Source organism: Mustela nivalis (genome assembly GCF_964662115.1).
Source record: "Mustela nivalis genome assembly, chromosome: 2".
NCBI classification, from domain to species: Eukaryota; Metazoa; Chordata; class Mammalia; order Carnivora; family Mustelidae; genus Mustela; species Mustela nivalis.
Genome location: NC_139021.1, coordinates 159,274,686 through 159,298,245, shown reverse-complemented (window position 1 = coordinate 159,298,245; position 23,560 = coordinate 159,274,686). Strand labels below are relative to the sequence as shown.

Sequence of the window (23,560 nt, the reverse complement as noted above, 5' to 3'; positions counted from 1 at the left end):
CTCTCTGCCTGCCTCTCTGCCTGCTTGTGATCTCTGTCTGTCAAATAAATAAATAAAATATATATAAATATATAAAGAAATGGTATGGAGATAGAAAAACCGTGGAAGTCAGAATTCTAAAAACTCAGAAATGAGTTGATAAAACAAGTTACTTTACAACTTAGGGCCATTCTGTCTGGCAAACCTCAGCTCTGGCCACTTTCTGCCTCTCTGCCCCTTAACAATTTACACATATCTCCTATTGTAGCCTTTTTCATGTACATTTTTATTAGAGTATCTCCCCTTCCCTGATCGTCGATTTTTTGAGGTTTGAACTGAGTGTTTTTCCTCTTTGTACTCCTAGCGTGTTCTTAGCCTACTACTGGGTGTATTGCCTTAGCATATTATAGGTGTCTGGTACGTCATTTTTGGGTGGATGGTTGATAGTGGCAGTGGAAAGGAAAAGGGTGGAATGAATGTGAAAGATGTTTAGGAAAGGGGATTGATGATGGGGCACCTGGGTGGCTCAGTGGGTTAAAGCCTCTGCCTTCGGCTCAGGTCATGATCTCAGGGTCCTGGGATCGAGCCCCGCATCAGGCTCTCTGCTCGGCAAGGAGCCTGCTTCCTCCCTTCTCTCTGCCTGCCTCTCTGCCTACTTGTGATCTGTCTTTGCCAAAGAAATAAGTAAAATCTTTAAGAAAAAAAAAGGGGGGGGATTGATGAGCCTTGATGATTGGATAGGGGATTTTTGACTCTTGGCGACCAGCTGGACAATACAGCCATTTACAAAGCTTGGGAAGTGAGGAGAAGAAACGGCTTTGATTTGCTGTTTGATTTGGTTCGATAAGCTAACCTGTAGATGTGGCGAGTAGAAGGTTTCAGTGACTTAGGTGGAGCTGCCCCATGGTAGGTAATAGTTCTGAACCTCTCTGGTAGCCTCAGAGAGACTGGGTTACATATTCACCAGATCTGGGAAGGCTAATGTGTATGAAACCCAGCAGGCCCATTCATGTTTCCTGAATTGCCTTAACATGTATCTCTTGTTCGCAGCTTGGCTTGTGGAGATGTTGAAGGAAAGTTTGACGTTTTGTTCAACAGAGTTCGAGCAATTCAGAAGAAAAGTGGAAACTTTGATGTAAGACATTTCCTGTTACTGACTCTAATTTTACTGTTATTGTCAAGTGTACTAAAATAGAGTTTGGACTCCTTTATTCCTTTCTCGATGGAACACACATGCTCCTTTTTTCTGAGACTGAGTTCCTTTTGTGAGCATAGGAACTTAGTAGCTGTGGAATGGTAGGGAAGGGGAGACTTCTTTACCTTTTAATACTTTTTGAATTGGAATCTAATTACTTTCTTACTGTGCACAAAACTGAAAATAGAGGAGCAAAACCTCCGTAGGTGATTCTAAGCCCTGAGTTTGGGAACCGCAAATGTATTCCATGAGTGTATGGTATGGATTAAGTCAGATAACATGTGCAAATGCTTCGCTAACTGAAGAGCCTTATATAAATGTTAATGTAGGATCGTGAACTAGACTCAACCCCTAGCAAACAGTATTCTAGGTTAAAGATAAAGTAAAGACAACGGCAGGAAGTGTGTTTTTTTGCCCTGTATCTCTGAGGGTATCTAATACTTAATGTCTTGTGTTTCAAGAGAAAGTCTTGGAAGTAGATTTCTCCATTTTTCCCTGACCCCCACTTCCCCGTCCCAACTTAAATCTGATGGCCAGTAAGCCAAAATTTAGTGATTTGTAGAATCAGATCAACTACCACAATTGCTGCCCAAGAATTATGTGTTGCGAGTCTGCAGATTGATGAAGGAAAAACACCTACTTTGAGGCCATTAAGTAGAATAATTAGCTGAATTATGTTACTGTCTATTATGTACTATTTGATAAAAAAAATCTCATATATCTGTTTAAAAAACTCATTTTAGCTGCTGTTGTGTGTAGGAAATTTCTTTGGCTCCACTCCAGATGCTGAATGGGAGGAGTATAAAACTGGCATCAAGAAAGGTATAGAAATTATTTTTATTTAACAAATGATTCCTAACGAAGTTGCAAGGTTACATAATTTTTGCTGGGTTCTTTTCACACATACTAGTTATTTAAGAATTTCCCTTGGAGCTCCTCATTGAGCTGGGAAGGATGCCTGTGCATCTAAATGTTCACATTTTGAATTTGGTTGGATTTGGTTTAGAAAAAGAATTCTCAGGGTGCCTCGGTGGCTCAGTCAGTTGAGCATCCAACTCTTGATTTGAACTCAGGTCATGATCTCAGGGTTGTGAGATCGAACCCTGCTTTGGGCTCTGTGCTCAATGGGGAGTCTGCTTGGGCTTCTCTCTCTCTCTCTGCCTTTCCCCTCACTCATGCTCATGTGCACACATGCTTTCTCTCCAAATAAATAAATCTTAAAAAAATTCTCTTCTAAGTAGGCAGGAATTGAAGAAATTCAACCACATGTGTCCTTTCCTTTTTCCAGTTTGAGTGGTTTTTTTAAATGAAGTTCTTTATGGTCTCTGTTTTCCTTACTATACATTAACCATCCTCTTTAAGATGTTATTTCATCAACTAGTGATAATATTAAATAGTCAGGCCATGGGTGGGGTAGGATATCTTAAGTGGTAAGCACATTCCACAAATAGGATTGCAGATTCATTACTTTTGCTATGATTATTTTTCCTGTGGGGAAACATTTCTCAAATTCCAAAGCAGATCTGGTAACTGTATGTTGTCATGTCTGTTTCTCTCACCAGTTCCTATTCAGACCTATGTACTGGGTGCTAATAACCAGGAAACAGTAAAATGCTTCCAAGATGCTGATGGGTGTGAGTTAGCTGAAAACATTACGTATCTGGGTAAGTTTGTATTTTTTGTGTTTGAAATTCACATAATAAAGTGTCCCACGAATCAGTCTCCTGGGAAATTTGTGGCTCAATTCTTCTGCCATTACTGTTGAGAGAATGGGGTTCTTTTTTTTTTTTTAAAGATTTATTTATTTATTTATTTATTTGACAGAGAGAGATCACAAGTAGGCAGAGAGGCAGGCAGAGAGAGAGGAAGGGAAGCAGACTCCCCGCTGAGCAGAGAGCCCGATATGGGACTCGATCCCAGGACCCTGAGATCATGACCCGAGCTGAAGGCAGTGGCCTAACCCGCTGAGCCACCCAGGCGCCCCGAGAGAATGGGGTTCTTTCCCAAAGTCTTTATCTATACCCTTAAGACTCGGCATTTTTTTCCTTTGTAGTCTTTCCCACCTTTCCCCAATCTCCTTGCACTCCCATGACCCAGGATATGCTCCTGCAGCCGACCAGAGGAATCAACTACTTGACTGTAGTATAGGGAGTACTTAAGGTATAAATTTTGTTGAAAAAAAATTCCGTGTATGTCGTCTCACCATGTAACATTGCTAGATACAGCTTGTCTGTTAGAATCCTAACTAGCTATAGCTGTGTGTCTCACTAAGCTTTTGGAAATTCAAGTATTTAGTGCTGATCCTCACATTTTTCCCTCCCTTTGTCCTTTCTTAGGTTCCTGGTCCACTTTTTATTTTTTTTATTTTTTATTTATTATTATTATTTTTTTAAGATTTTATTTATTTATTTGACAGAGAGAGATCACAAGTAGGCAGAGAGGCAGGCAGAGAGAGAGAGGAGGAAGCAGGCTCCCTGCTGAGCAGAGAGCCCGATGCGGGACTCGATCCTAGGACCCTGAGATCATGACCTGAGCCGAAGGCAGCGGCTTAACCCACTGAGCCACCCAGGCGCCCCTCCTGGTCCACTTTTTAATTCAGGTTAAAATTGTTCCCTCTTTAGCCCCCGAATCTCTTTTAGTGGTTCTTTTTAATATCTGCCCATTTAAAAAAGCACTGTCAGATTTTGTTTTTGTTTTTACCTCACGGGCTATTAGTCTATGGCTTCTTGGATCATTCAACTTATTTTTGTCTAAAATGCTAATGCTCTTCCATTTTGTCTAATGCTCTTCCCATTTCCTCTTTCTTGGTCTCTTACTCCCCCTGAAAGCCTCTATAGTACTTTGCTTTCTGTGTCCTCCCCATCCTTCCCCGCCATAGTCCATCTTGGCCTTTAGTCTCTGCATCTGGCTGGGGCTCTTATGTAAGCAATCTTACTCATCTTGCTTCAATCACACAGGCACATTTAGGCAAAGAATTGATGGACAGATTTTTGTTTGTTGTTTTTAACCATTGTTGCGAGATACATCTTTTGAAATCCTTTTGTTGTATATCTTAAACAAAGGTCTGACTTGTGGCATTTCTTGTAGTAGTTATTAGATTTGGATTAAGATCTCTGCTGTAGATATTTATGGTAGCTGTTGCCATATGAATTTAGTGCCAGGAGTGGAGAGACCATGGAGGTATTTGGGTTATTTCTGTAAAAGGTATTTTTTGAGATCCAGTAGGAGGAGCCAACAAAGAGCTTGATAGTGAACATGTGATAGTGAGCTTGAAGTGTTGGCAGAATGTCCAACATATAGTTGGAAGTGATCTTTCTGGAGTGTATAAGCAAGGTCAATGTGGAAGAGTAGGCTTTGGGGAGTTGGTCCTATAAACATGAAAAACAAAGCTGAGTAGGATCAAATTGTTTGATAGAAAATATAATGAGGGGCGCCTGGGTGGCTTAGTGGGTTAAGCCGCTGCCTTTGGCTCAGGTCATGATCTCAGGGTCCTGGGATCGAGTCCCACATCGGGCTCTCTGCTCAGCAGGGAGCCTGCTTCCCGCTCTCTCTCTCTCTGCCAGTCTCTCTGCCTACCCGTGATCTCTCTCTGTCAAATAAATAAATAAAAATCTTTAAAAAAAAAGAAAATATAATGAGAAGGGAAGCACTACTCTGTGGTGTGGGCAAATATCTTCATTGAGGGAGTAGGCAAAGAGAGCTGAAAATGATTAGAACAGTGTTGGGAGAGGTAAAGTGACCAAGTTCATAGACTCTAAATGAAGAGAGACTGGTTCCCGAGACCAGGAGAGGCCATTGACAGTTAGTTACAGGGTGATTCATGACCTGTAAGAGAATGGCGGGAGAGGGAAACCAGGGTGCAGTGGGTTTAGGAACCAAGAGGTAAAGCACTTAGCATGGACTGTTCTTTTGAGAAATAGGAAACAGAAGACAAGGAAGTTTCTTTTTCAGTTAGTGTGTGTGTTCCTTTCTTAGGTTTCTTTTTTGGTCTGTGTTCCTTATCAGGTCACATGTGTGTTATTGTCGTGGTCCTTTATTAATTAGTATGTCTCTGAGAGTCTTTAGTACTCTCTTTTCTGAGGGGAGAGAGCCGGCTGAGAAGAGATTCAGTAAGTGAAAGGAAACTGAAAGTTGTTGGAGCAGGGTCTTGAAGGCAACAGGAAGAAATGGGGTCAAAGGCCCACACCAAGAATAAAGTTAAAAGGGAGTGGGGTCTTTAGTTCTTCCCAGTTGCTGTTTCCACATGTTTTCCTTCTGTCAGACGCTGCTGCCTGTGTGACGAGCATACGCATTCTAGACTGTACTTTCCTCAGAACTGCTGCTTGATTCTTTTACTGCCTCTCCCTGGGTCCAGGTGTCTGGGTTTCTTTTAGCCATGTAGAGTCTCCTCTAGAAGGCAGGAAGGCTTTTTCTTAATCAGTGCTTCCCAGCTTTTTTCATTTGTAAGGCCCCTGGGGTCAACCCGCAGAAGGGCTGCTCTCCCTGAATGGGATCGTGGTTGCAGCCATCCACCCCTGAGACCCTGCAGCCAGAAAGGGGCTCTAGAAGTCTGTGCTTGTTCAGACCCGCTGAATGGCAGGGAGGTACGGGGCTCATGGCATGGGGAGAGAGATTCATCATAATAATATTTCATTCTGCAGTTTTGACTAAAACCTGTCTCTTTTTCTTTGAATATAGGGCGTAAAGGCATCTTCACTGGAAGCTCGGGACTGCAGATTGTGTACCTCAGTGGGACGGAGTCCTTGAATGAACCAGTCCCAGGTTACAGTTTTAGTCCCAAGGATGTGTCTTCCCTGAGGACAATGCTGTGTTCAACACCCCAGTTTAAGGGTGTTGATATCTTGCTCACATCCCCATGGCCCAAGTATGTGGGGAACTTTGGGAATTCTTCTGTGAGTAGTGCTTGTTCAGTTGGAATTTCTATAAGCAAATTGCATTGGCTTAATTGGGGCTTCTTTCTACTTTTTTTTTTTTTTTAAATTTTACTTACTTATTTGATAGAGAGCATAGAGAGAGAGCGAGAGAGAGAGCGTGCACACGAGCGTGAACACGGGGAGGGGCAGAGGGAGAAGCCAATTCCCCGTTGAGCGGGGAGCCCAGTGTGGGGCTCGATCCCAGATGCTGGAATCATGACCTGAGCTGAACGCAGACACTTAACTGACTGAACCACCCATGTGCCTCTTTTTGTTCTTTATATTGAGTATTTCAGCTCTTAGTACCTTTCAGTAGGAATTTTTTGTAAATTATTTCAGGATACTTCAAACTCTATCAACTAACCAAAGCAAAAACTTGGAAACTGGTTGGTGTTCCGAAAGCACAGTTCGCAGATGAAATTGCTGAAATCTTAATTATAAATAAATGATTCTTTAAATTATATTCTCTGCTTCAAGTGGCTTCTTTCAGGCTTCCCCTTAATATGTTTTGAGGGTTCAGGAGCACCTGGGTGGCTCAGTTGGTTAAGCAACTGCCTTCAGCACAGGTCATGATCCCAGGGTCCTGGGATCGAGCCCTGGGTCAGGCTCACTGCAGAGCAGGAAGCCTGCTTCTCCTTCACCCTCTGCTGCTTCCCCTGCTTGTGTGCTCCTGCTCTCTCTCTGTCAAATAAATGAATAAAATCTTAAAAAAAAAAAAACACGTTTTAAGCGTTCACTAATTTTTAGTGAAAAGATTTATGGTTAGTGGCAGCTCTGCAGTTGTATTTTTCTTACCTTCTGTTCTACATTGTAGTATTTAGCTTTCAAAATAATCTTTTAACGGAGCCATTATGGGATAAGAGGTAGTGATCTCAAGATGGGAAATGAGATGTTGAAAACTTGATATTTCTCTGATGTGAAAGCTTTAATGTTGGGATGCCTTGGAGCTCACTCTTATATTTGATCTTAATATTTTTTTTAAGTAATCTAGAAGAGGATATATACAAGGTTGGTGAGTGATCACATTGGTGGAAATAAGCCTAAGGAAGATCTTGAAATGTTATATGTGAGGACAGAAGGCATCTGAGTTTCAGTGAAGGAAGCATAAGAATGCATTTAGAGACAAATACCAATTAATGGATGCAGAGGTCTCAGTAACGATCCCGAAAAGGGTCTTCTGCCAACTTCAGCGCCACATGTCTGTGACCAAAAAGGCCAACAAGATACCAAGCATTGTCAGGCGGGATGTTGAAAGGAAAAGGGACAGTGCTCTCCTCCCCTTCTATAAGTCCATGGCTCTTCTTCACCTCAAGTCAAGGGGCAGTGCTGGCTGCAGTGAGAAGATATGGTGAAGCTAGGAGAGATATGGCGAAGCTAGGGAAGGTGCAAATAACGAGGTCTGAGTTGCTGGTGGAAGGGAGAAAGAAAGGTGAGAAAAATGAGAACCCTTCATTTTGGGGTGTTAACAAGGATTTTGATTGAAGTTTATAAATGACTACGTAAGAGCTTAAGGGAATAAAATAATTTAGTTTACCAGTCTCCAAGATATTACAACTCACCTCAAGGCTGATTCCTGCATTTAAGCAGAAACCCGAAGGAAGCAAGCATAGCACATAAGGAAGAAATTCTTGCTTTACTTAGTGGAAAACTAATTTTGGTAATTTCTTTATTTCCAGATAGTACCTTCTCTTAAGTTCCGAAATAATATTATGGAGGAGAGATCTCACAATTTATTGTTAATGAAAGCTAGGGATATGTGGGAAAAAGCCTAATATTTTTCTTTTTTTAGATTTTATTTATTTGACAGAGAGAGAGAGATCACAAGTAGGCAGAGAGGCAGGCAGAGAGAGGGTGAAGCAGGCTTCCCACTGAGCAGAGAGCCCGATGCAGGTCTCGATCCCAGGACCCTGAGACAATGACCTGAGCCGAAGGCAGAGACTTAACCCACTGAGCCACCCAGGTACCCCAAGCCTAATATTTTTGACAGACTTTATGTTACAGACTTTAACAAGGGCACGGTGGTGTCCTTCCACAAACCACACCTTTCTTGACTGAAGCAAAATAAAGGATTGCATGCTATGTCATGAAGTCCTTGAATATTCCATTCCAAATAATCTGAATAATCTCTGGATCCCAGGGGCCCTGAAAGCTAGCTTTTAATTTTTATATTTTGCATTGACTAGGACTGTCTCCATGTTGGAACTACAGGTGCACAACAAAGCAAATTATAGAAGGGAAGTGTGTGGGCTCCAGGGAGAGAAATCAGTTTCCAAAAAAAGACCCTAATAAATCCTACTTTGGGTATTATATGGAGAGCTTATCTTACCTTTAACCCCTGACTTCCAGCAGTTGTTCCTATCTCTGCATTTATAATAGCCCAGTTCCTCTTAATATGTTTGAGATTTCTCTGATTGCCACAAATATGCAGTTCATTATCCAAATCCTACTGCCAACACATGTATTGACATTAAAAACTTTAAAGTCGTTTTAAAGTGTCTTGTTATTTGCCTGTTTTTCTTGGTGACTTTTAGGTCCATTATGATGACTGAATTTCTGTTTACCAGGGAGAAGTGGATACCAGAAAATGTGGTTCTGCTTTAGTCTCCAGTCTGGCCACAGACTTGAAACCAAGATACCATTTTGCTGCTTTGGAAAAGACCTATTATGAGAGACTTCCTTATCGGTGAGTGGCATTACATTATTTTGGCTTTTTAGAGAATTTGCCCTGGATCTTCTGTGAGACCTTCTCTTGTCCATCTGAGTCATGTAACATCTTCATTCATTGTACTTACTCATGCACTCAGTAACTCTCAGTAACTCAGTAACTGAGTTAGTAACTCAGTTAACTCTCAGTGAGTAGCTCTCAAATTACTTAGCTCTTCTCACTTTATTTCCTAATTTGCAATACAAGGGATTGGACTGTATACAACCCCTTAAAGGTGTGCAGGTCTGAAGTAACAATACTGTTTAATCCTCACAGCTTTCTGCAACACAGTGTGTCCTTTTTTGATCAGGTCAAATAGGTACCTTTTATATAGTCTTGAAAATTCATGTCTCAGCCTAATAAGAAGTATTTCAACTTGAGAATCAAGAACTTGTATCAATTTTTTCCTCCTTTTTTCATAGTTTTGAGTTTGGAAGTTAGTAGAGTTTTTAAAGCATGTCTTGTAGAGACAATAAAACCAGTGTTTTGTAAGTGATAGAATTAAGTTAACTCTAAATTATCTTCACTGGTAAAGAGCATGGATAATTTTGAAAATAATCTGTAGGAACTTTTTTTTTCCCAACAAGTGTTGTTTGAAAGTTCAAAAATATAGGCAAGCAGGGGAAGAAAAAAAAACCAAAAACCCTATCCTTCCTCCATAATCCCAAAGCCCAAGATATAATCATAAATATTACAGCTTTTTCTGTTTTATCTTAATATATGCCTTCTAGAAAAACATTGTTCTCTAAAACCCTGCACTAAAAGCAGAGGTTATGGGAACAAACTGTCAAAACCTGTCGAACTTTTTTTTTTTTTTTTTTTAACTTACCTAGCTTTTAAGGATCTGAATACACATTTCCTCGAAGAACATATACCAGTGGACAGTAGGCACATGAAAAGATGTTCCAGCCTTAGCAATCAGGGTAATTTAAGTCCAGCCCACAATGAGAGATCACTTGACATCCACTAAGATGGCTATGGTCAAAAAGGCAAATAATAAGGTAGTGAGGATGTGGAGGAATTAGAACCCTCGTGTGTTGTTGGTGGCGATGTAAGAAGATGGAGATGCTTTGCCAAACTGTTGGCAGTTCCTCAAAGTTAAAGAGTTACTGTCTGACCCAGCAATTTCACTTTTGTTCCAATTGAAGTAAAAACATTGACCCATGCAAAAACTTGCACACAAATGATCATAACAGCATTATTCATGATAGACAAAAAGTGGAAACAACCCTGATATCTATCATCTGATGAATGGGTAAAGAAAAAGTGATATATCCATACCTTGGAATGTTATTCAAGAAAAAGGAATGGAGTACTGAGAGATGCTTCATGGGTGAACCTTGAAAACGTGCCAAATTAAAGAAGCCAAGCGCAAGAGATCACATGTATGATTCCATTTATATAAAATGTCCAGGGAAGGGGGACAAGGTGGTGGAGTAGGAGACCTAAATTTTGTCTGGTTCTAGGAATTCAGCTAGATAGTTATCAAACCATTCTAAACACCAACAAACTCAACAGAAGATTGAAGAGAATACCAGCAATTCTGTGAACAGAAAGCCACCCGCTATCTGGAAGGTAAGAGGTGCAGAGAAGTGAATCCGAGGCAATATTTGGGAAGATAGACTGCAGGGAAAGGGAGCCTCTGTCAGCCGGCTCCCAGCAAGGGATAGAGAAGTGGAGCCCCAAATCAGAACTTTTAGAAGTCTTGAAATAGGGCTCCATATATGTGGGATATATGGCTTGAAAGAGTCAGAATTTATTTTCTTTGTTGGCTTTGTTAGCTCAAAAGTCCATGCTTCAAATGGACACACACTAAACCACATATCTCTGAGCTAACATCTCGTATTAGTTAGGAATGTTTCTGGCTTCCAGGAACAGAAAGTGTGATTAATGGTAGCCTGGGCAATAACATGGAAGTTTTTGAAACAATGAGGAGTATGGAGGTACTTGTAGGTTGGTACAATGACTCAGCAATATGTTCAAACATCTAGGAACCAGGATTTTCCTGTCTTGTTTCCTCCACTCTCAGTATATTTGTTTTTTGCCCTCCTGGTTGTCATGCTCCACTGAGGGACATTGCTCCAGGGACTAACCGGGGCAGAACAGTAGGTGGGACAGTGTGGACTCGACCCTTGGGGTCACAGAAAGACCGGGGGGTGTGAGGGTGGCAGAACTCCCAAGTATTGGAGCGGGGAAGCCTGCAAAGACGGAGCCAAGGAGTGGCCTCTCAGCTTGGGGTTGCCATAAACCAGGATCTGTGGCACAGCAGAGGCCCAGCCAGCAGCAGATCTGAGGAGACCCCCCTCTTCCTCCCCTGGGAGGAGCAGCCAGGAGTGCACTGCAGGAATCTGCTGGGTTTGGAGACTGCAGACAGGGCCATGAGCCAGAGATAGAGACACTCTGTCACAGGCCCGGTGAGCACGGAGTGCGGCTAGAGACCAGGGAGGTAGGAGTGATTGCTTTTCTCTGAGGGCGCATGGGGCAGGGGTGGGGAAGGTTGGGGGGATAGGGACTGGGAGGCTGCCATTTTCATTCCCATCCTTCAAAGCTGTATGGAAAGCCATCTGGGAATAAAAACTACAGAAAATAAACCTAAGCAGATTACTTAGCCTGGCCCCTGGCAAGGGCAGTGCAATTCTGCCTCAGGCAAAGACATTTGAGAATCTCTGCAAGAGGTCCCTCTCCCAGAAGATCAGCAAGAACATCCAGCCAAGACCACATTTACTGATCAATGAGAACTGCAAAACTCTAGCACTAGGGGAATACAGCACAGAGAATGCATGGCTTTTTCCTCCATGATTCTTTAGTCTTTCAAAGTTAATTTTAAAAATTTTCTTTTTTTCTTATATATTAAAAAAATTTTCTTTTCTTTTGCAACCAGTATCTTATCAATTCCTTTTTAGAAATCTTTTTTAATTTTCATTTTTACAGTCATATTCTACCCCTTCATTGCATTCAACTTTGTTTTTTGTATATATGTGTTTTTCTTTATTTAAAATTTTGGGATACACTTTCTTCTAACACCAAAATATGCCTCAGATTTAGTGTATGGCTTTGTTCTAGTCTTCCATCTGATCACATTGTCTCCCTTTTTAAAATTTTTAAAAATTTTTTTCCTTTCTTTTTTCAACAAACTTTTTATCAATTCCTATTTTAAAATCTTTTTCAATTTTCATCTTTACAGTCCTATTCCATCCCTTCATCGTATTTATCCTTTTTTTGTATATATGTATTTATGTTTTTCTTTCTATATGAAATGTCCAGAATAGGCAAATACATAGAGATGTATGGGGCTAGTTGGAGGGGAAGTGGGGAGTGATTGCTAATTGGTACAGAGTTTCTTTCTCTGGTGATAACAATGTTCTAAAATTAAATTGTGATGATTGCACAGTTCTGTAAATATGCTAAAAAGTATTGAATTGGGTACTTTAGATGGGTGAATTGTATAGTATTTGAATTAGAGCTTAAGATATGTTCCATATATACAATGGAATAGTATGCCTCCATCAGAAAGGATGAATACCCAACTTTTGTATCAACATGGATGGGACTGGAAGAGATTATGCTGAGTGAAATAAGTCAAGCAGAGAGAGTCAATTATCATATGGTTTCACTTACTTGTGGAGCATAAGGAATAACACAGAGGACATTAGGAGAAAGAAAGGAAAAGTGAATTGGGGGAAATTGGAGGGGGAGACAAATCATGAGAGACTGTGGACTCTGAGGAACAAACTGAGTGTTTTGGAGGGGAGGGAGTGTGGGGGGTTAGGTGAGCCTGGTAGTCGGTATTAAGAAGGGCACGTACTGCATGGAGCACTGGGTGAGGTGCATAAACAATGAATCTTGGAACACTGAAAAAAATAAAATTAAAAAACTTAAAAAAAAAACATGACAAAGAAACCTGTGCAACTTTTCAGCCAGAGCTGTAACAAAACCCATAACCAGCATAATAGAAATACTAAATGTAGGTAAATTTCCACTAACATTTGCACTTCGAATTACAGTCCATGCTTTGCTTTTCTCTATTTTGAGTGTTATTTTGTTTTTCCTTCCTTTGAGGAGCATTTTAAAAACACCATTCACGGGTGCCTGGGTGGCTCAGTTGGTTAATTGTCTGACTCACGATTTCCGCTCAGGCCAGGATCTTATAGGTGATGGTGTCCAGCTCCTGGTCAGGCTCTGTGCTCAGTGGGGAGTCTGCTTGAGATTCTCTCCCTCCCCTGACTCATGCACACGTGTGCGCTCACTCTCTGTTTCAAATAAACAAACAAACAAATAAATCTTAAAAGGGGTAGTATCCTTCACCAGTCATTTTTATTTTAAAATAAATGAGAGAAACATCTTCATGGCTTTTTGTGGGTACTTGCAGTTTCCCTGTAGTACTAGTTTTCTATTGCTGTTGTACAAATTACATAAACTTTGTGGCTTAAAATAATCCCATTTATTATCTCAGAGTTTTGTAGCTCAGAAGTTGGACATGGGCATCACTGGGCTAAAATCAAAATGTTAGCCAGGTTATGTCAGTTCTATCCAGGCAATCCAGGATCATCTCCCTATCTTAAGGGTAGCAGATTAGCAACCGATTAATTTCATCTCTCACCTTATTCCTCTTTGCTGTATAAGCTGACGTTCACAGGTTATGGGGATTAGGACATGAACATCTTTGGGGAGCTAGTGTTTTGCCTGTCACACCTGGGTAGCCTAACAATGGGAAGTATTAGTAGTTCTTGAGGCCACTGCCCTAGTCACTACTTGCAGTAAAGAAAGACACTTCCATATGACATTCAGCTGTTTTCCCTTAATGTCTTCATGTACTATTAAACTTCTATTTAATTATGAGTAAACTTGTTTCAGTCATTTTAGAAGTTTCATATGAAACAGCATGACTTTCACCTTAATACTGACATCAGTCCCATTTACTAATTATGAATCTATTTCCTCTCTTTAAAGAAATGGGTTATAGTAGACAAGCTGTATTTTGGCTTATTTCCTTTTAGTAATGTGAATTTAAAACAAGTATTTGTGTATTTGTTTATATATAATGGTATTATGCTAGATTTTTAAAAATAAAATTATATTTTTTGACAGACTCAGGAAATTTCTGTAGCACGAGGAAAGGAAAGTGCTTTAAGGGTTGGTATTTGTGTTAACAGTCAACTCACTAAATTAAAAAATATATATAATGCTGTAACTTTTTTCTTTTTTAAAGAGTTTATTTATTTATTTGACAGAGATCACAAGTAGGCAGAGAGGCAAGCAGAGAGAGAGAAAGGAGGAAGCAGGCTCCCTGCCGAGCAGAGAGCCTGATGCGGGACCCGATCCCAGGACCCCAAGATCATGACCTGAGCCGAAGGCAGAGGCTCAACCCACTGAGCCACCCAGGCGCCCCAGTAACTTTTTTCTTTTAATTATTAAATAATAGTTGCTCAGTGTTTAATACTTGTAAAACAGAAAAGCTCAATAAAGTGTTTTGGTGTGTTCAGTTATATTTTTTCTGTAAAATTATATAGACACTCATGTGTTTTTATATTTTTCCTGGAAAAATGAAATCTTACTATAAACTACTGTTTGAAGCATATTTTCTTCTCTTACAACTTTTTTCTGGCTTTCATTTTTTTTTTTTTTTAAGATTTTATTTATTTATTTGACAGAGAGAGATCACAAGCAGGCAGAGAGGCAGGCAGAGAGAGAGGAAGGGAAGCAGGCTCCCTGCTGAGCAGAGAGCCTGATGGGGGACTCGATCCCAGGACCCTGAGATCATGACCTGAGCCGAAGGCAGCAGCTTAACACACTGAGCCACCCAGGCAGCCCCTCTGGCTTTCATTATTATAGCCTTTATTTGGTTGGTTTTTGTTTTTGTTTTTGAGAAGAGAAGAGAAAACATTGAAAAGGGGTTGGGGGTAGAGGGAGGGACAGAGACTCCTAAGCAGAGCTGAGATCAAGAGTCCTCCACTTAACTGACTGAGCCATCCTATTATATCCTCTCTTACAGCTTTTTATTATGCACAAAAAAATAGTATAGTGAACTCTCCTATACTCATCACCCAACCTGAGCAATTATTATCATTTTGCCAATTTTACAACTCTTTTAAAAACAAATATTGGAGTTCTTGTGCTTTTCAAATATGTGATCTCGTTTTCTTCTACAAATATCCCTGTTGAGTTAGGGATGACTATCCTACTGGATTTACAGGTGACATCTGAGATTATGTTACTGGTGGTGCTCTCTCTTGGTCCCACTGAGTACATATTTCATAATTGTAAATAAAAATTAAAGTTTTTGGTGACCTGTTGTCTGTTAAATGTATTGTAGAAACCACGTCGTTCTACAGGAAAATGCACAGCATGCCACCAGGTTCATAGCTCTGGCGAATGTTGGAAATCCAGAAAAGAAAAAGGTAAAGATTTGAGTGTTTGGTTGTAGGTTAATATTCACTTTCTGCCTGATAAATGTTCCTCCTACCAGTTCAGCATTCAGATCTTTCTTCTTTCCAATTGCAAGGTTCCAGCACTTCAGTGATTCCTTTGTGAAGATACTGTAATGAAAGGTCAGATTTCCTTGAGTCTTTTGTAGGGGATTTTAAAGAAGGGTTTGGGAAAATAGGCCCAGTGAAACCAAGGCAGAATTTCCAATGAATGATATTCCTTTCTTCCCACATCCGTGTGGTTGACTTTGTAAGTATTCATGAGTTTGCCCTCGGATGGTACTCTTGCTTTACTTCTTTTGGCACCTTCATTCAGCAGAAATAATAGCCTTTATAGGATTTATTTAACCCGTCCTTGGCTTTGGGAAATCTTAGAGATATCTGGAATGTATTTTTGTACTGGAAAACAGTACAGGTGAATGAAAGCATATACCAGAAAAGTATGTTATTTTTCTCAATTCCAGAAATCAGCATTTCTGATTCTCCAGGCCCAAAAGCAGGATGTTGTGGATTGAGACAGCTACAGTCAGAACAGTAAGGCCAAGGAAGGATAGACAGATGAATTATGTGAAGATTATTCTGTAATATGTCATAAACATGATGTGTTAAACAGGTCATGAAAAGATATGAAAAAACATGAAAAGCTAAACAAATATATATTCTGAATTTTCCATTGTATCTTAAGCTTTTCAGCCCAGTGTGTTCTTAGCAAGTTTAGAGTTGTGATTTTTTTTTTTTTTTTTTTTTTTTTTTTTTTTACTGCCCTTTTCAAGACCCTCTAGCACTCACAGTATTTTCACTGTAGCAGGATTTTACTATTGCTTTACTCTCAGGGGCATCTTAGCCTCAGTTCTGCGCAACTCGTACTACAGTTAAAAAGTATGGACATTTTTAATTTTGGTAAGCGTTACTAAATTCATCTCAAAATTTTGTTCCCGTTTATACACCCAGCAACAGTGTGTGAGTTTGTTTTTTTTTTTTCTGTCCACATTCTTACAGGGTAGTGTCAGGTTTTTTTTTTGTTTTGTTTTGTTTTTAAGATTTTATTTATTTATTTGTCAGAGAGAGCACAAGCAGGCAGAGTGGCAGACAGAGGCAGAGGGAGAAGCAGGCTCCCTGCTGAACAAGGAGCCCAATGTGGGACTTGATCACAGGATGCAGGGATCGTGACCTGTGCTAAAGCAGCCGCTTAAAGGACTGAGCCACCCAGGCATCCCGTGTAGTGTCAAATTTTTATTAAGGTTTTTGCCAGTGTGATGGATGAAAGATAATGTATCACTCTTCATTAGTTGCATTTCCCTGATGAGTAGTGAGGTTAAATATTTATTCCTAGCTCATCTAAAGTTTTCAATATTTCTGCCATTAGTGTAAGAGTCTAGATATCTGTATGAATATTTATATCTTTGCTCCTAGCCCCTAAGAAGACTCATCAGCATATGCAGCAGAAATTGTATAATATCAGAGGGAAACATTAAGATGGCCAATTTAGTTTTCATTAGAATAAAAGAATGGCAGTGCCACAATTCTGCTGACAAAGTACACAAAGATAAAGGACTAGAGATAGAAGCAGTTTGACTTCAAGGGTTATGGAACAAGTCTCTCTTGGGCCTTGTAGTGACGGTTTTGTGTAAGAGCTGATTTTTGTAATGGCTAGGGCTTTGATTCATTGCTTGTGACTTGATCAGCCCTTGGTTAGCCCTTACAGAGATCACTAAATTGATATTTGATTTACTATGTATTCTCTGAGCCATAAACAGGCCAGTTGCTGTTCTTTTACTCAGTTTTTGTGAATAAAATATGTTGATGACTTTTGGATAAACAGGATTCCCCCTAATGTTCTGTTTGGTTTTTTTTCTCCATAGTATCTTTATGCATTCAGTATTGTTCCCATGAAACTAATGGACGTAGCAGAACTCGTAAAACAGCCTCCAGATGTTACTGAAAACCCTTACAGGAAATCTGGGAAGGAAGCATCCACAGGAAAGCAAATTCCTGCCCCTGAGGTGTGTTCTGTTTGAGAGGTGGCATTTTCTGGGACGGATTGCCCATTACACATATACTTTTTCTGGCTGTAGTTTTACCCATAAGACCAGTTTAATCCCTGGAACCTAAGTCTTTTTTCCCTTGGGAAATTATGTTGGTGTTTAGAAAGACTAAGCAGATTTCAAGTAAGCTCAGTGTATTTTATTGTAGTTTGAGGTTAATAGTTTCATATTTTAACTCTTTCTTTGTCTTGGGTTCATGTGCTGGAGCTACACGTTAAGTCTTTCTTTGTCTAAAGTTGAGTCTTTATTTTTAACTTAAAAAAATTTATTTTAGAGAGACAGATGAAAAGAGAGAGAATAAGCAGGGGAAGGGGCAGAGGGAGAGAGAAAGAGAGAATCTCAAGAAGACTTCCCGCTGAGCTCAGAGTCTGATGCAGGGCTCGATCCAAGGTCTCTGAGATCATGAAATGAGCCTAAATTAAGAGTCAGACACTCAATCAACTGAGCCACCCAGGTACCCCTATTTTCAACTTTTCAGGCAAGGATCCAACTGCTTGTTAGCAATGTAATTTGTGATTTAATAACGAGTGCTAGCAAGTAACTAGGACTCATTCTGAAGAAATTTCTTAATAGCAGACTTTCTGAAACTAATTTTCCCTCATTAAAATAAGGAATGTCAGGTTCCTTTACCAGTGTGCATGGTTTACTTTCATAGACTTTTTTCCTTCTTGAACAACCTCCTCATCTTTTTAATTAAAGTTGAGTTAGACTTGTTTGACCTGTGGAATTATAGGACTACACTAAGGCCCTACTGAGAGTGAAAGGAAAAGGCATTTGGGTGGGTTCATATTGTTCTGTTTTGCTCTATAGCTTGCATTTTAACTTGCTTTTACAAAAAGATGGATTTGGTGGTATTTTGGGTAAGTGTTGAGAAGTATGAGTGACAGTCCAGGCATCAGGATTAGGAAGATATTTTTCTTACCTAGAACAGACAGAATGGACTGGAAGGAAAGAGAAGTATGACGAGGTAGGAATGATCCCTTGTATGTGAATGGTTGGCTCCTTGCCTGAATATTAGTTTAGTTACATTTTCTCTTTTGCCTTTGTCCATTCCAGGAAGAACCAGCCTGTCAATTTTTCTTTGATTTAAATGAAAAGCAGGGAAGGAAGCGTTCATCTACAGGCAGAGATAGCAAGTCTTCTCCTCACCCAAAGCAGCCTCGCAAACCTCGTACGTACCTTGGTTCCTGAGGTCTCCTCTGTGACCAGTAACTTATTTCAGGTGTTGTGTGGGACATGGCTTTGCTAAGGGAGCCTCTTCTGGAGAAGGAAAACCATATAGTTAGTCATTAAGACCAAAAATAAAATAATACTGAGATGGCTTGATTTTGAGGGTATCTGAGGCTATTCCTGAAAGAACTATGGAGAAACCTCCTTTCCTTCCCTTCCCTCATGTCTGTAAAATAGGAGGTAAAGAGCCTACAAAACCAATGAGGTTCATAAAATAATAGATTATTATTATTCACTTTCATTGAAGTCCACTTTCTCTAGCCCTTGTTTCAAAGTTGGAGAAGCGAACCCTGGTGGTGTAAACTTACTACCAGAATCCTGGCTGGCTAGTGGCATAGCTGGGGCTGGAGTTGGGACCCCTGACCTCCAGTTCAGTGTTCTTTCGCTGCAGCTATTGCCAGTTAGATGCTACTTCAGTCAGTATGTGGTCATCCACTTGTGGTTATTGACCTGTTAATTGGTTGCAAATTTAGAGCTTTTCTTATAGGGGTCAGTTTCACTGATAATGATGATGGGGCGAGGGGAGGACACAGTAGAACCACAGCAGGGCCAGCCCTTCGTGGCAATGCTGTATACCGGTCTTTGCTGGTGTGAAGATCAAACAAGGCTGAGTTCTATAGGGTGATTATGTATATGCTGGAGTGCTTGGACCATCGTAACATCTGCTCTCTTCCATATGAAGCTCAGCCTCCAGGACCCTGCTGGTTTTGCCTTGCCAGCCCTGAAGTGGAAAAGCATTTGGTGGTCAACATCGGCACACATGTGAGTTACTTCCCAGGACCTTTTACAGAGAAGGACACCCTTACTTGTTTTTTATTAACTTAATAAAGTTACAATTTACATTTCATAAAGTTTACCCACTTTAATAAAGTGTATAATTGACCCATTTGTAGTCAGCTTACCAAGTTGTGCAACCATCACATAGCATGGTTTCAAAACATGTCCTTCACTCGTGATCATTTACGGTTAATCCCCATTCCCATCCTCAGCCCCAGGCAACCACTGGTCTATTTTCTGTCTCCATGGGTTTGCCTTTTTTGCACGTTTCATACAAATGGAGTCATACAACTCCATTGTGGTCTTTGTGTCTGACTTTTTTTTTTTTTAAGATTTCATTTATAGAGAGAGAGAGATCACAAGTAGGCAGAGAGATAGGCAGAGAGAGGGGGAACCAGGCTCCCTGCTGAGCAGAGAGCCCAATGCAGGGCTCGATCCCAGGATCCTGGGATTGTGACCTGAGCTGAAGGCAGAGGCTTTAACCCACTGAGCCACCCAGGCACCCCTGTGTCTGACTTTTTAAATTCAGCATAGTATTCTTGGGGCTCATCTCTGTTGTAGCATGTGTCAGTACTTCCTTTTTGTGGTCCTTTTTATGTATTTTTTATATCAGTTGATGGGCTTTTGGGTTGTTTCCACTTTATGGCTATTAGGAATGATGCTGCTATGAACATTTGCATGCATGTCTTTATGTGGACATATGTTTTCATTTCTTTTGGATAGAAACCTAGGAGTGGAATTTTTGGAGCTGGTAAATTTATATTTAATTTTTTAATTAAACTGCTAAACTGTTTTTCCAAATGACTGTACCGTCTTATATCCCCATCAGCAACATGTGAGGGTTCCTGTTTTTCCACATTTGTTATTGTCTGTGTTTTTAATTATTGTAATTCTCTTGTGATTTTACAAGCGTGCTCCCTCCCTTCCTCCCCCTCTGACAAATACATGAATCCTAGGGTGAGGCCTTCATACACTTCTTGTCCATACAAATTAGAGGTGATGAGTTGCTTTCATTAAAAGAGTATTTTCTTTATCCTAAAAAGGGAGTCCTCTGTCGCCTATATACACATTTGGATGAAAACTGTTGATACTTTTTTTTTCTATCTTCAGATTCAGAAGGCTGAGTTTATTAATTTTTATCTATAATTACTTAACACTGGGAACAGAGTCATGCTAAATCATTATATGAAAGACTAAAGTGAGAAATTCCTGAGTTTTGCCTAGTAATAGAGGGTATAGCATCCCTAGACAGGAATACCTATATCTACATTCATAGTGTGGGTAGTAGTGTCATTATCCCAAGATAATAATGAAAAGGTTTCTTGGTAAGCACTGAATCACAGAACTGGATGATCCCGAGGAAGATTTTTACTCAGGCTGTGCACAACTGGTGAATTGTTTATTTCACAGTAAAGTTGTCCCATTTCAGACTTCAGATACTTTTCCTTGGGTAGTACTTGTTTAGGTATTGACTAATACTGGTCTTTGACCCTTATTTTCATGGCATCTGTATAGACCATTATCATTCTTTTTCATTCACTTAGAATAAAGAAAGCTTAATTTTCAGGATTATAGTTGTACCCTAGTCACCTGTGACTAGAATTGGCTGTTTCCCATGGCTCTTGATGGAATTATTTATAGACCGTTTCTTAGTCAGTGTATTGCTTCTGCAAATAGATACTTTCATCTCTTCTTTCATTGATTTATTCTAATTTTGGTTTCTGAGGGTGAGCATTTCCTCAGTTTACCCTTACAATCTGAGAGCCCTTTATTGTGGCCTCCTGTAGACTGAGCAGAGTCTCATTTTCATCATTGTACCCTTTTTAAGTCATATCCCTCTCTGCCTTTATACTTCCAGACTGAAGAGTCCCAGTCTTATACATTTAAATTTTATATTTTGATTATTGGCACACTCCTATCTATAGGGGGAGCATTATAGGGTCAAGGCCTGGGGCCTCATTGGTCATGGAGTCTATGAATGAACTCTTCAGTAGGAAGAAGAGCAAACCTGAAAAGTTTTTGGTTTTACAGGAATGCCCTTTTTGGATTCTCTCTTGGACCTTGTTTTCTTCTTTGGATTAGTTGATGCCATTTTTCTCTTCCACACAGCTTTTATGGTAGGCAGGCTTTGGATTGCCTTCTGTTTGGGAAGCTTCAGTAGTTCAAAATGGCGCACAGGGGAATACAGATCTGGAACAAGTCACTTAGCTCAGGGCTGCTCTAGGCCTCAGGGAGAAACGACCTTTCCTTTCCATTCACCTTTTAATTGCCCAGGATTATATAACCCAGAGATGAGACTAGGGGATGAGCAAGGAAACCTGTTTCCTTCTCATCTAGGCCTGAAGCTACAGGGGCAAAAAATATCTCCGATCTTGTTTGTAGCCCAGCCCAGCACCCCTAGTAGGAGGCCACATGAAAATTTTAGCCTAGAGCCTACTAGTATTCAAGTCTATACTTACCTGTATTGTCCTCTGTCTGATAGGAACTTCTTGGGAATCTCTGGGACCTTTAGGTATCTGGCAGAGGGTTTAGAATCCCCTCACTGCAACCATTCCTCTTGATCTCCTCACATTACCTTTTTTTGTCTTGGCTAGGTCTTTGCCATGCCTTCTTCAAGGGATATACATGGAACTATGCTAATGGCCCATGGCCACAAACTGGTAAAAGGAGGGAAAGGCTGCTAAGAGTCCAGAATAATTGTTACAGAATCCATGCATTTTTTTATGTATGGCAGAAACATTCATTCAGGTCCTATTTATACATTTTCAGAAATGATTCAAGTATAGGACAGAAGGTGAGAAATTGAAAGGAAGGGGAGGAGATTGGGCAAGTGTGAAACTGTTCACAACAACTGGGAGATAAAGCTCTGAGAGTGAGGGGTGCCCTTTAGTCTGGAATAGAAACCTTCAGTAGCTTCACTGCACATTACAATATAAAAACTGGGGGCACCTGGGTGGCTCAGTGGGTTAAAGCCTCTACCTTCGGCTCAGATCATCCTGGGGTCCTGGGATCGAGCCCCACATCAGGCTCTCTGCTCAGCAGGGAGCCTGCTTCCTCCTCTCTCTCTCTTGCTGCCTCTCTGCCTACTTGTGATCTCTGCTGTCAAATAAATAAATAAAATATTAAAAAAAAACAATATAAAAACTGATGTTCTTGGCAGTGACCCTTTGACATGAAGAAAAGGTTAGAAGATTCAGGCTTCAAGAGTAATCTTTAAAAACATAAAATCTTTGGGGCATATGGGTGGCTCAGTCATTAAGCGGCTGCCTTCAGCTCAGGTCATGATCCCAGCGTCCTAGGATTGAGCCCCATATTGGGTTCCCTGCTCAGCGGGAAGCCTACTTCTCCCTCCCACTCCCCCTGCATGTGTTCCCTCTCTCACTGTGTCTCTGTCAAATAAATAAATTAAAAGATCTTAAAAAAACCATACAATCAAAAATAGTTATTGTAAAAGTTAGGAAAATATTTTAGTGTTTATAAGGTTTCGATGAACTTCAGTCATCTGGAAGGTTAAATTTGTAATATGTTCTATCCTCTATGCCAAGTAAATCAAGGATGATCATGCTTTAGATTGTTTTGGATACCTCTTCTGTCATTCTGTCGGATTATCTCGGTATTAATGATAAATGACTCCTTCCTTCAGTCTTAACTTTGAACTCATGACACTATAAGGAAATGCTGGATTGCTTTTTCTAAAGCTCTAGTACCTTCATTTGCCAGTGGTGATATTCACTGGCCATTTCTCTACTCATTGTTTTTCTTTCAAAGAGTGTCTGAGGGTAGAGCAGTCTTGCATGTTTTGGTTTTGACAGAAATACTTTTAGTTGCTGTTTAGCTGCTGACATCCACTGTTAGGAACCATAGTTTTCTACATTTTTGGATGTGTCTGAGTTTAAGGTTTCTCCTTCTTTTCTCCCATTAGGTTATATGTTTGCTTTCATTTTGTCTGGGTTAGGCAGCAGTTTAAGGCTGTCGGGAGGCTGGATGCTAATCATGACATCTTCCCCTTTTTTGTGAGTCTAGAGGGTGGGGTGTGGAATTTGATGTTATCATAGGGAAAGTGGTCATTTTGAAATCGAGTGGTATCTTTCTGTGGCTGAAGGCAATAATAACTGGGAAATGGTTTTCAGGTTTGTAGCCTTGGAGGGAAAAAGCTAACTATTTGCTGTTCCTGTCTCCTTTAGCTTTGGTGTGTTTGAAGCCAAAAGCTTGATGGTGTGCCATCAATGAAGTTCTATCCAACTTCATTTGATAGTCAGAGAATTTCTCTTATAGCCTCTCAAGCACTTTGT

At 40.3% G+C, this 23,560-nt stretch overlaps 1 protein-coding gene across 7 annotated transcripts in view; it reads left to right on the top strand.

The window, feature by feature from the left end:
* Positions 1-23,560, top strand: part of CWF19L1 (CWF19 like cell cycle control factor 1) — a 31,519-nt gene that overhangs the window by 2,437 nt on the left and 5,522 nt on the right. For 2 of the 7 annotated variants that reach the window (XM_082722275.1, XM_082722276.1), the window contains exons 2-10: positions 1,030-1,114; positions 1,918-1,996; positions 2,737-2,838; positions 5,852-6,066; positions 8,652-8,770; positions 15,105-15,189; positions 17,079-17,219; positions 18,318-18,432; positions 19,174-19,253. In XM_082722275.1, coding sequence (XP_082578401.1) covers positions 1,030-1,114; positions 1,918-1,996; positions 2,737-2,838; positions 5,852-6,066; positions 8,652-8,770; positions 15,105-15,189; positions 17,079-17,219; positions 18,318-18,432; positions 19,174-19,253 — 1,021 coding nt within the window. The remainder of the gene's footprint in view (positions 1-1,029; positions 1,115-1,917; positions 1,997-2,736; positions 2,839-5,851; positions 6,067-8,651; positions 8,771-15,104; positions 15,190-17,078; positions 17,220-18,317; positions 18,433-19,173; positions 19,254-23,560) is intronic. The other 5 variants (XM_082722280.1, XM_082722281.1, XM_082722277.1 and 2 more) reach the window with 3 other exon arrangements.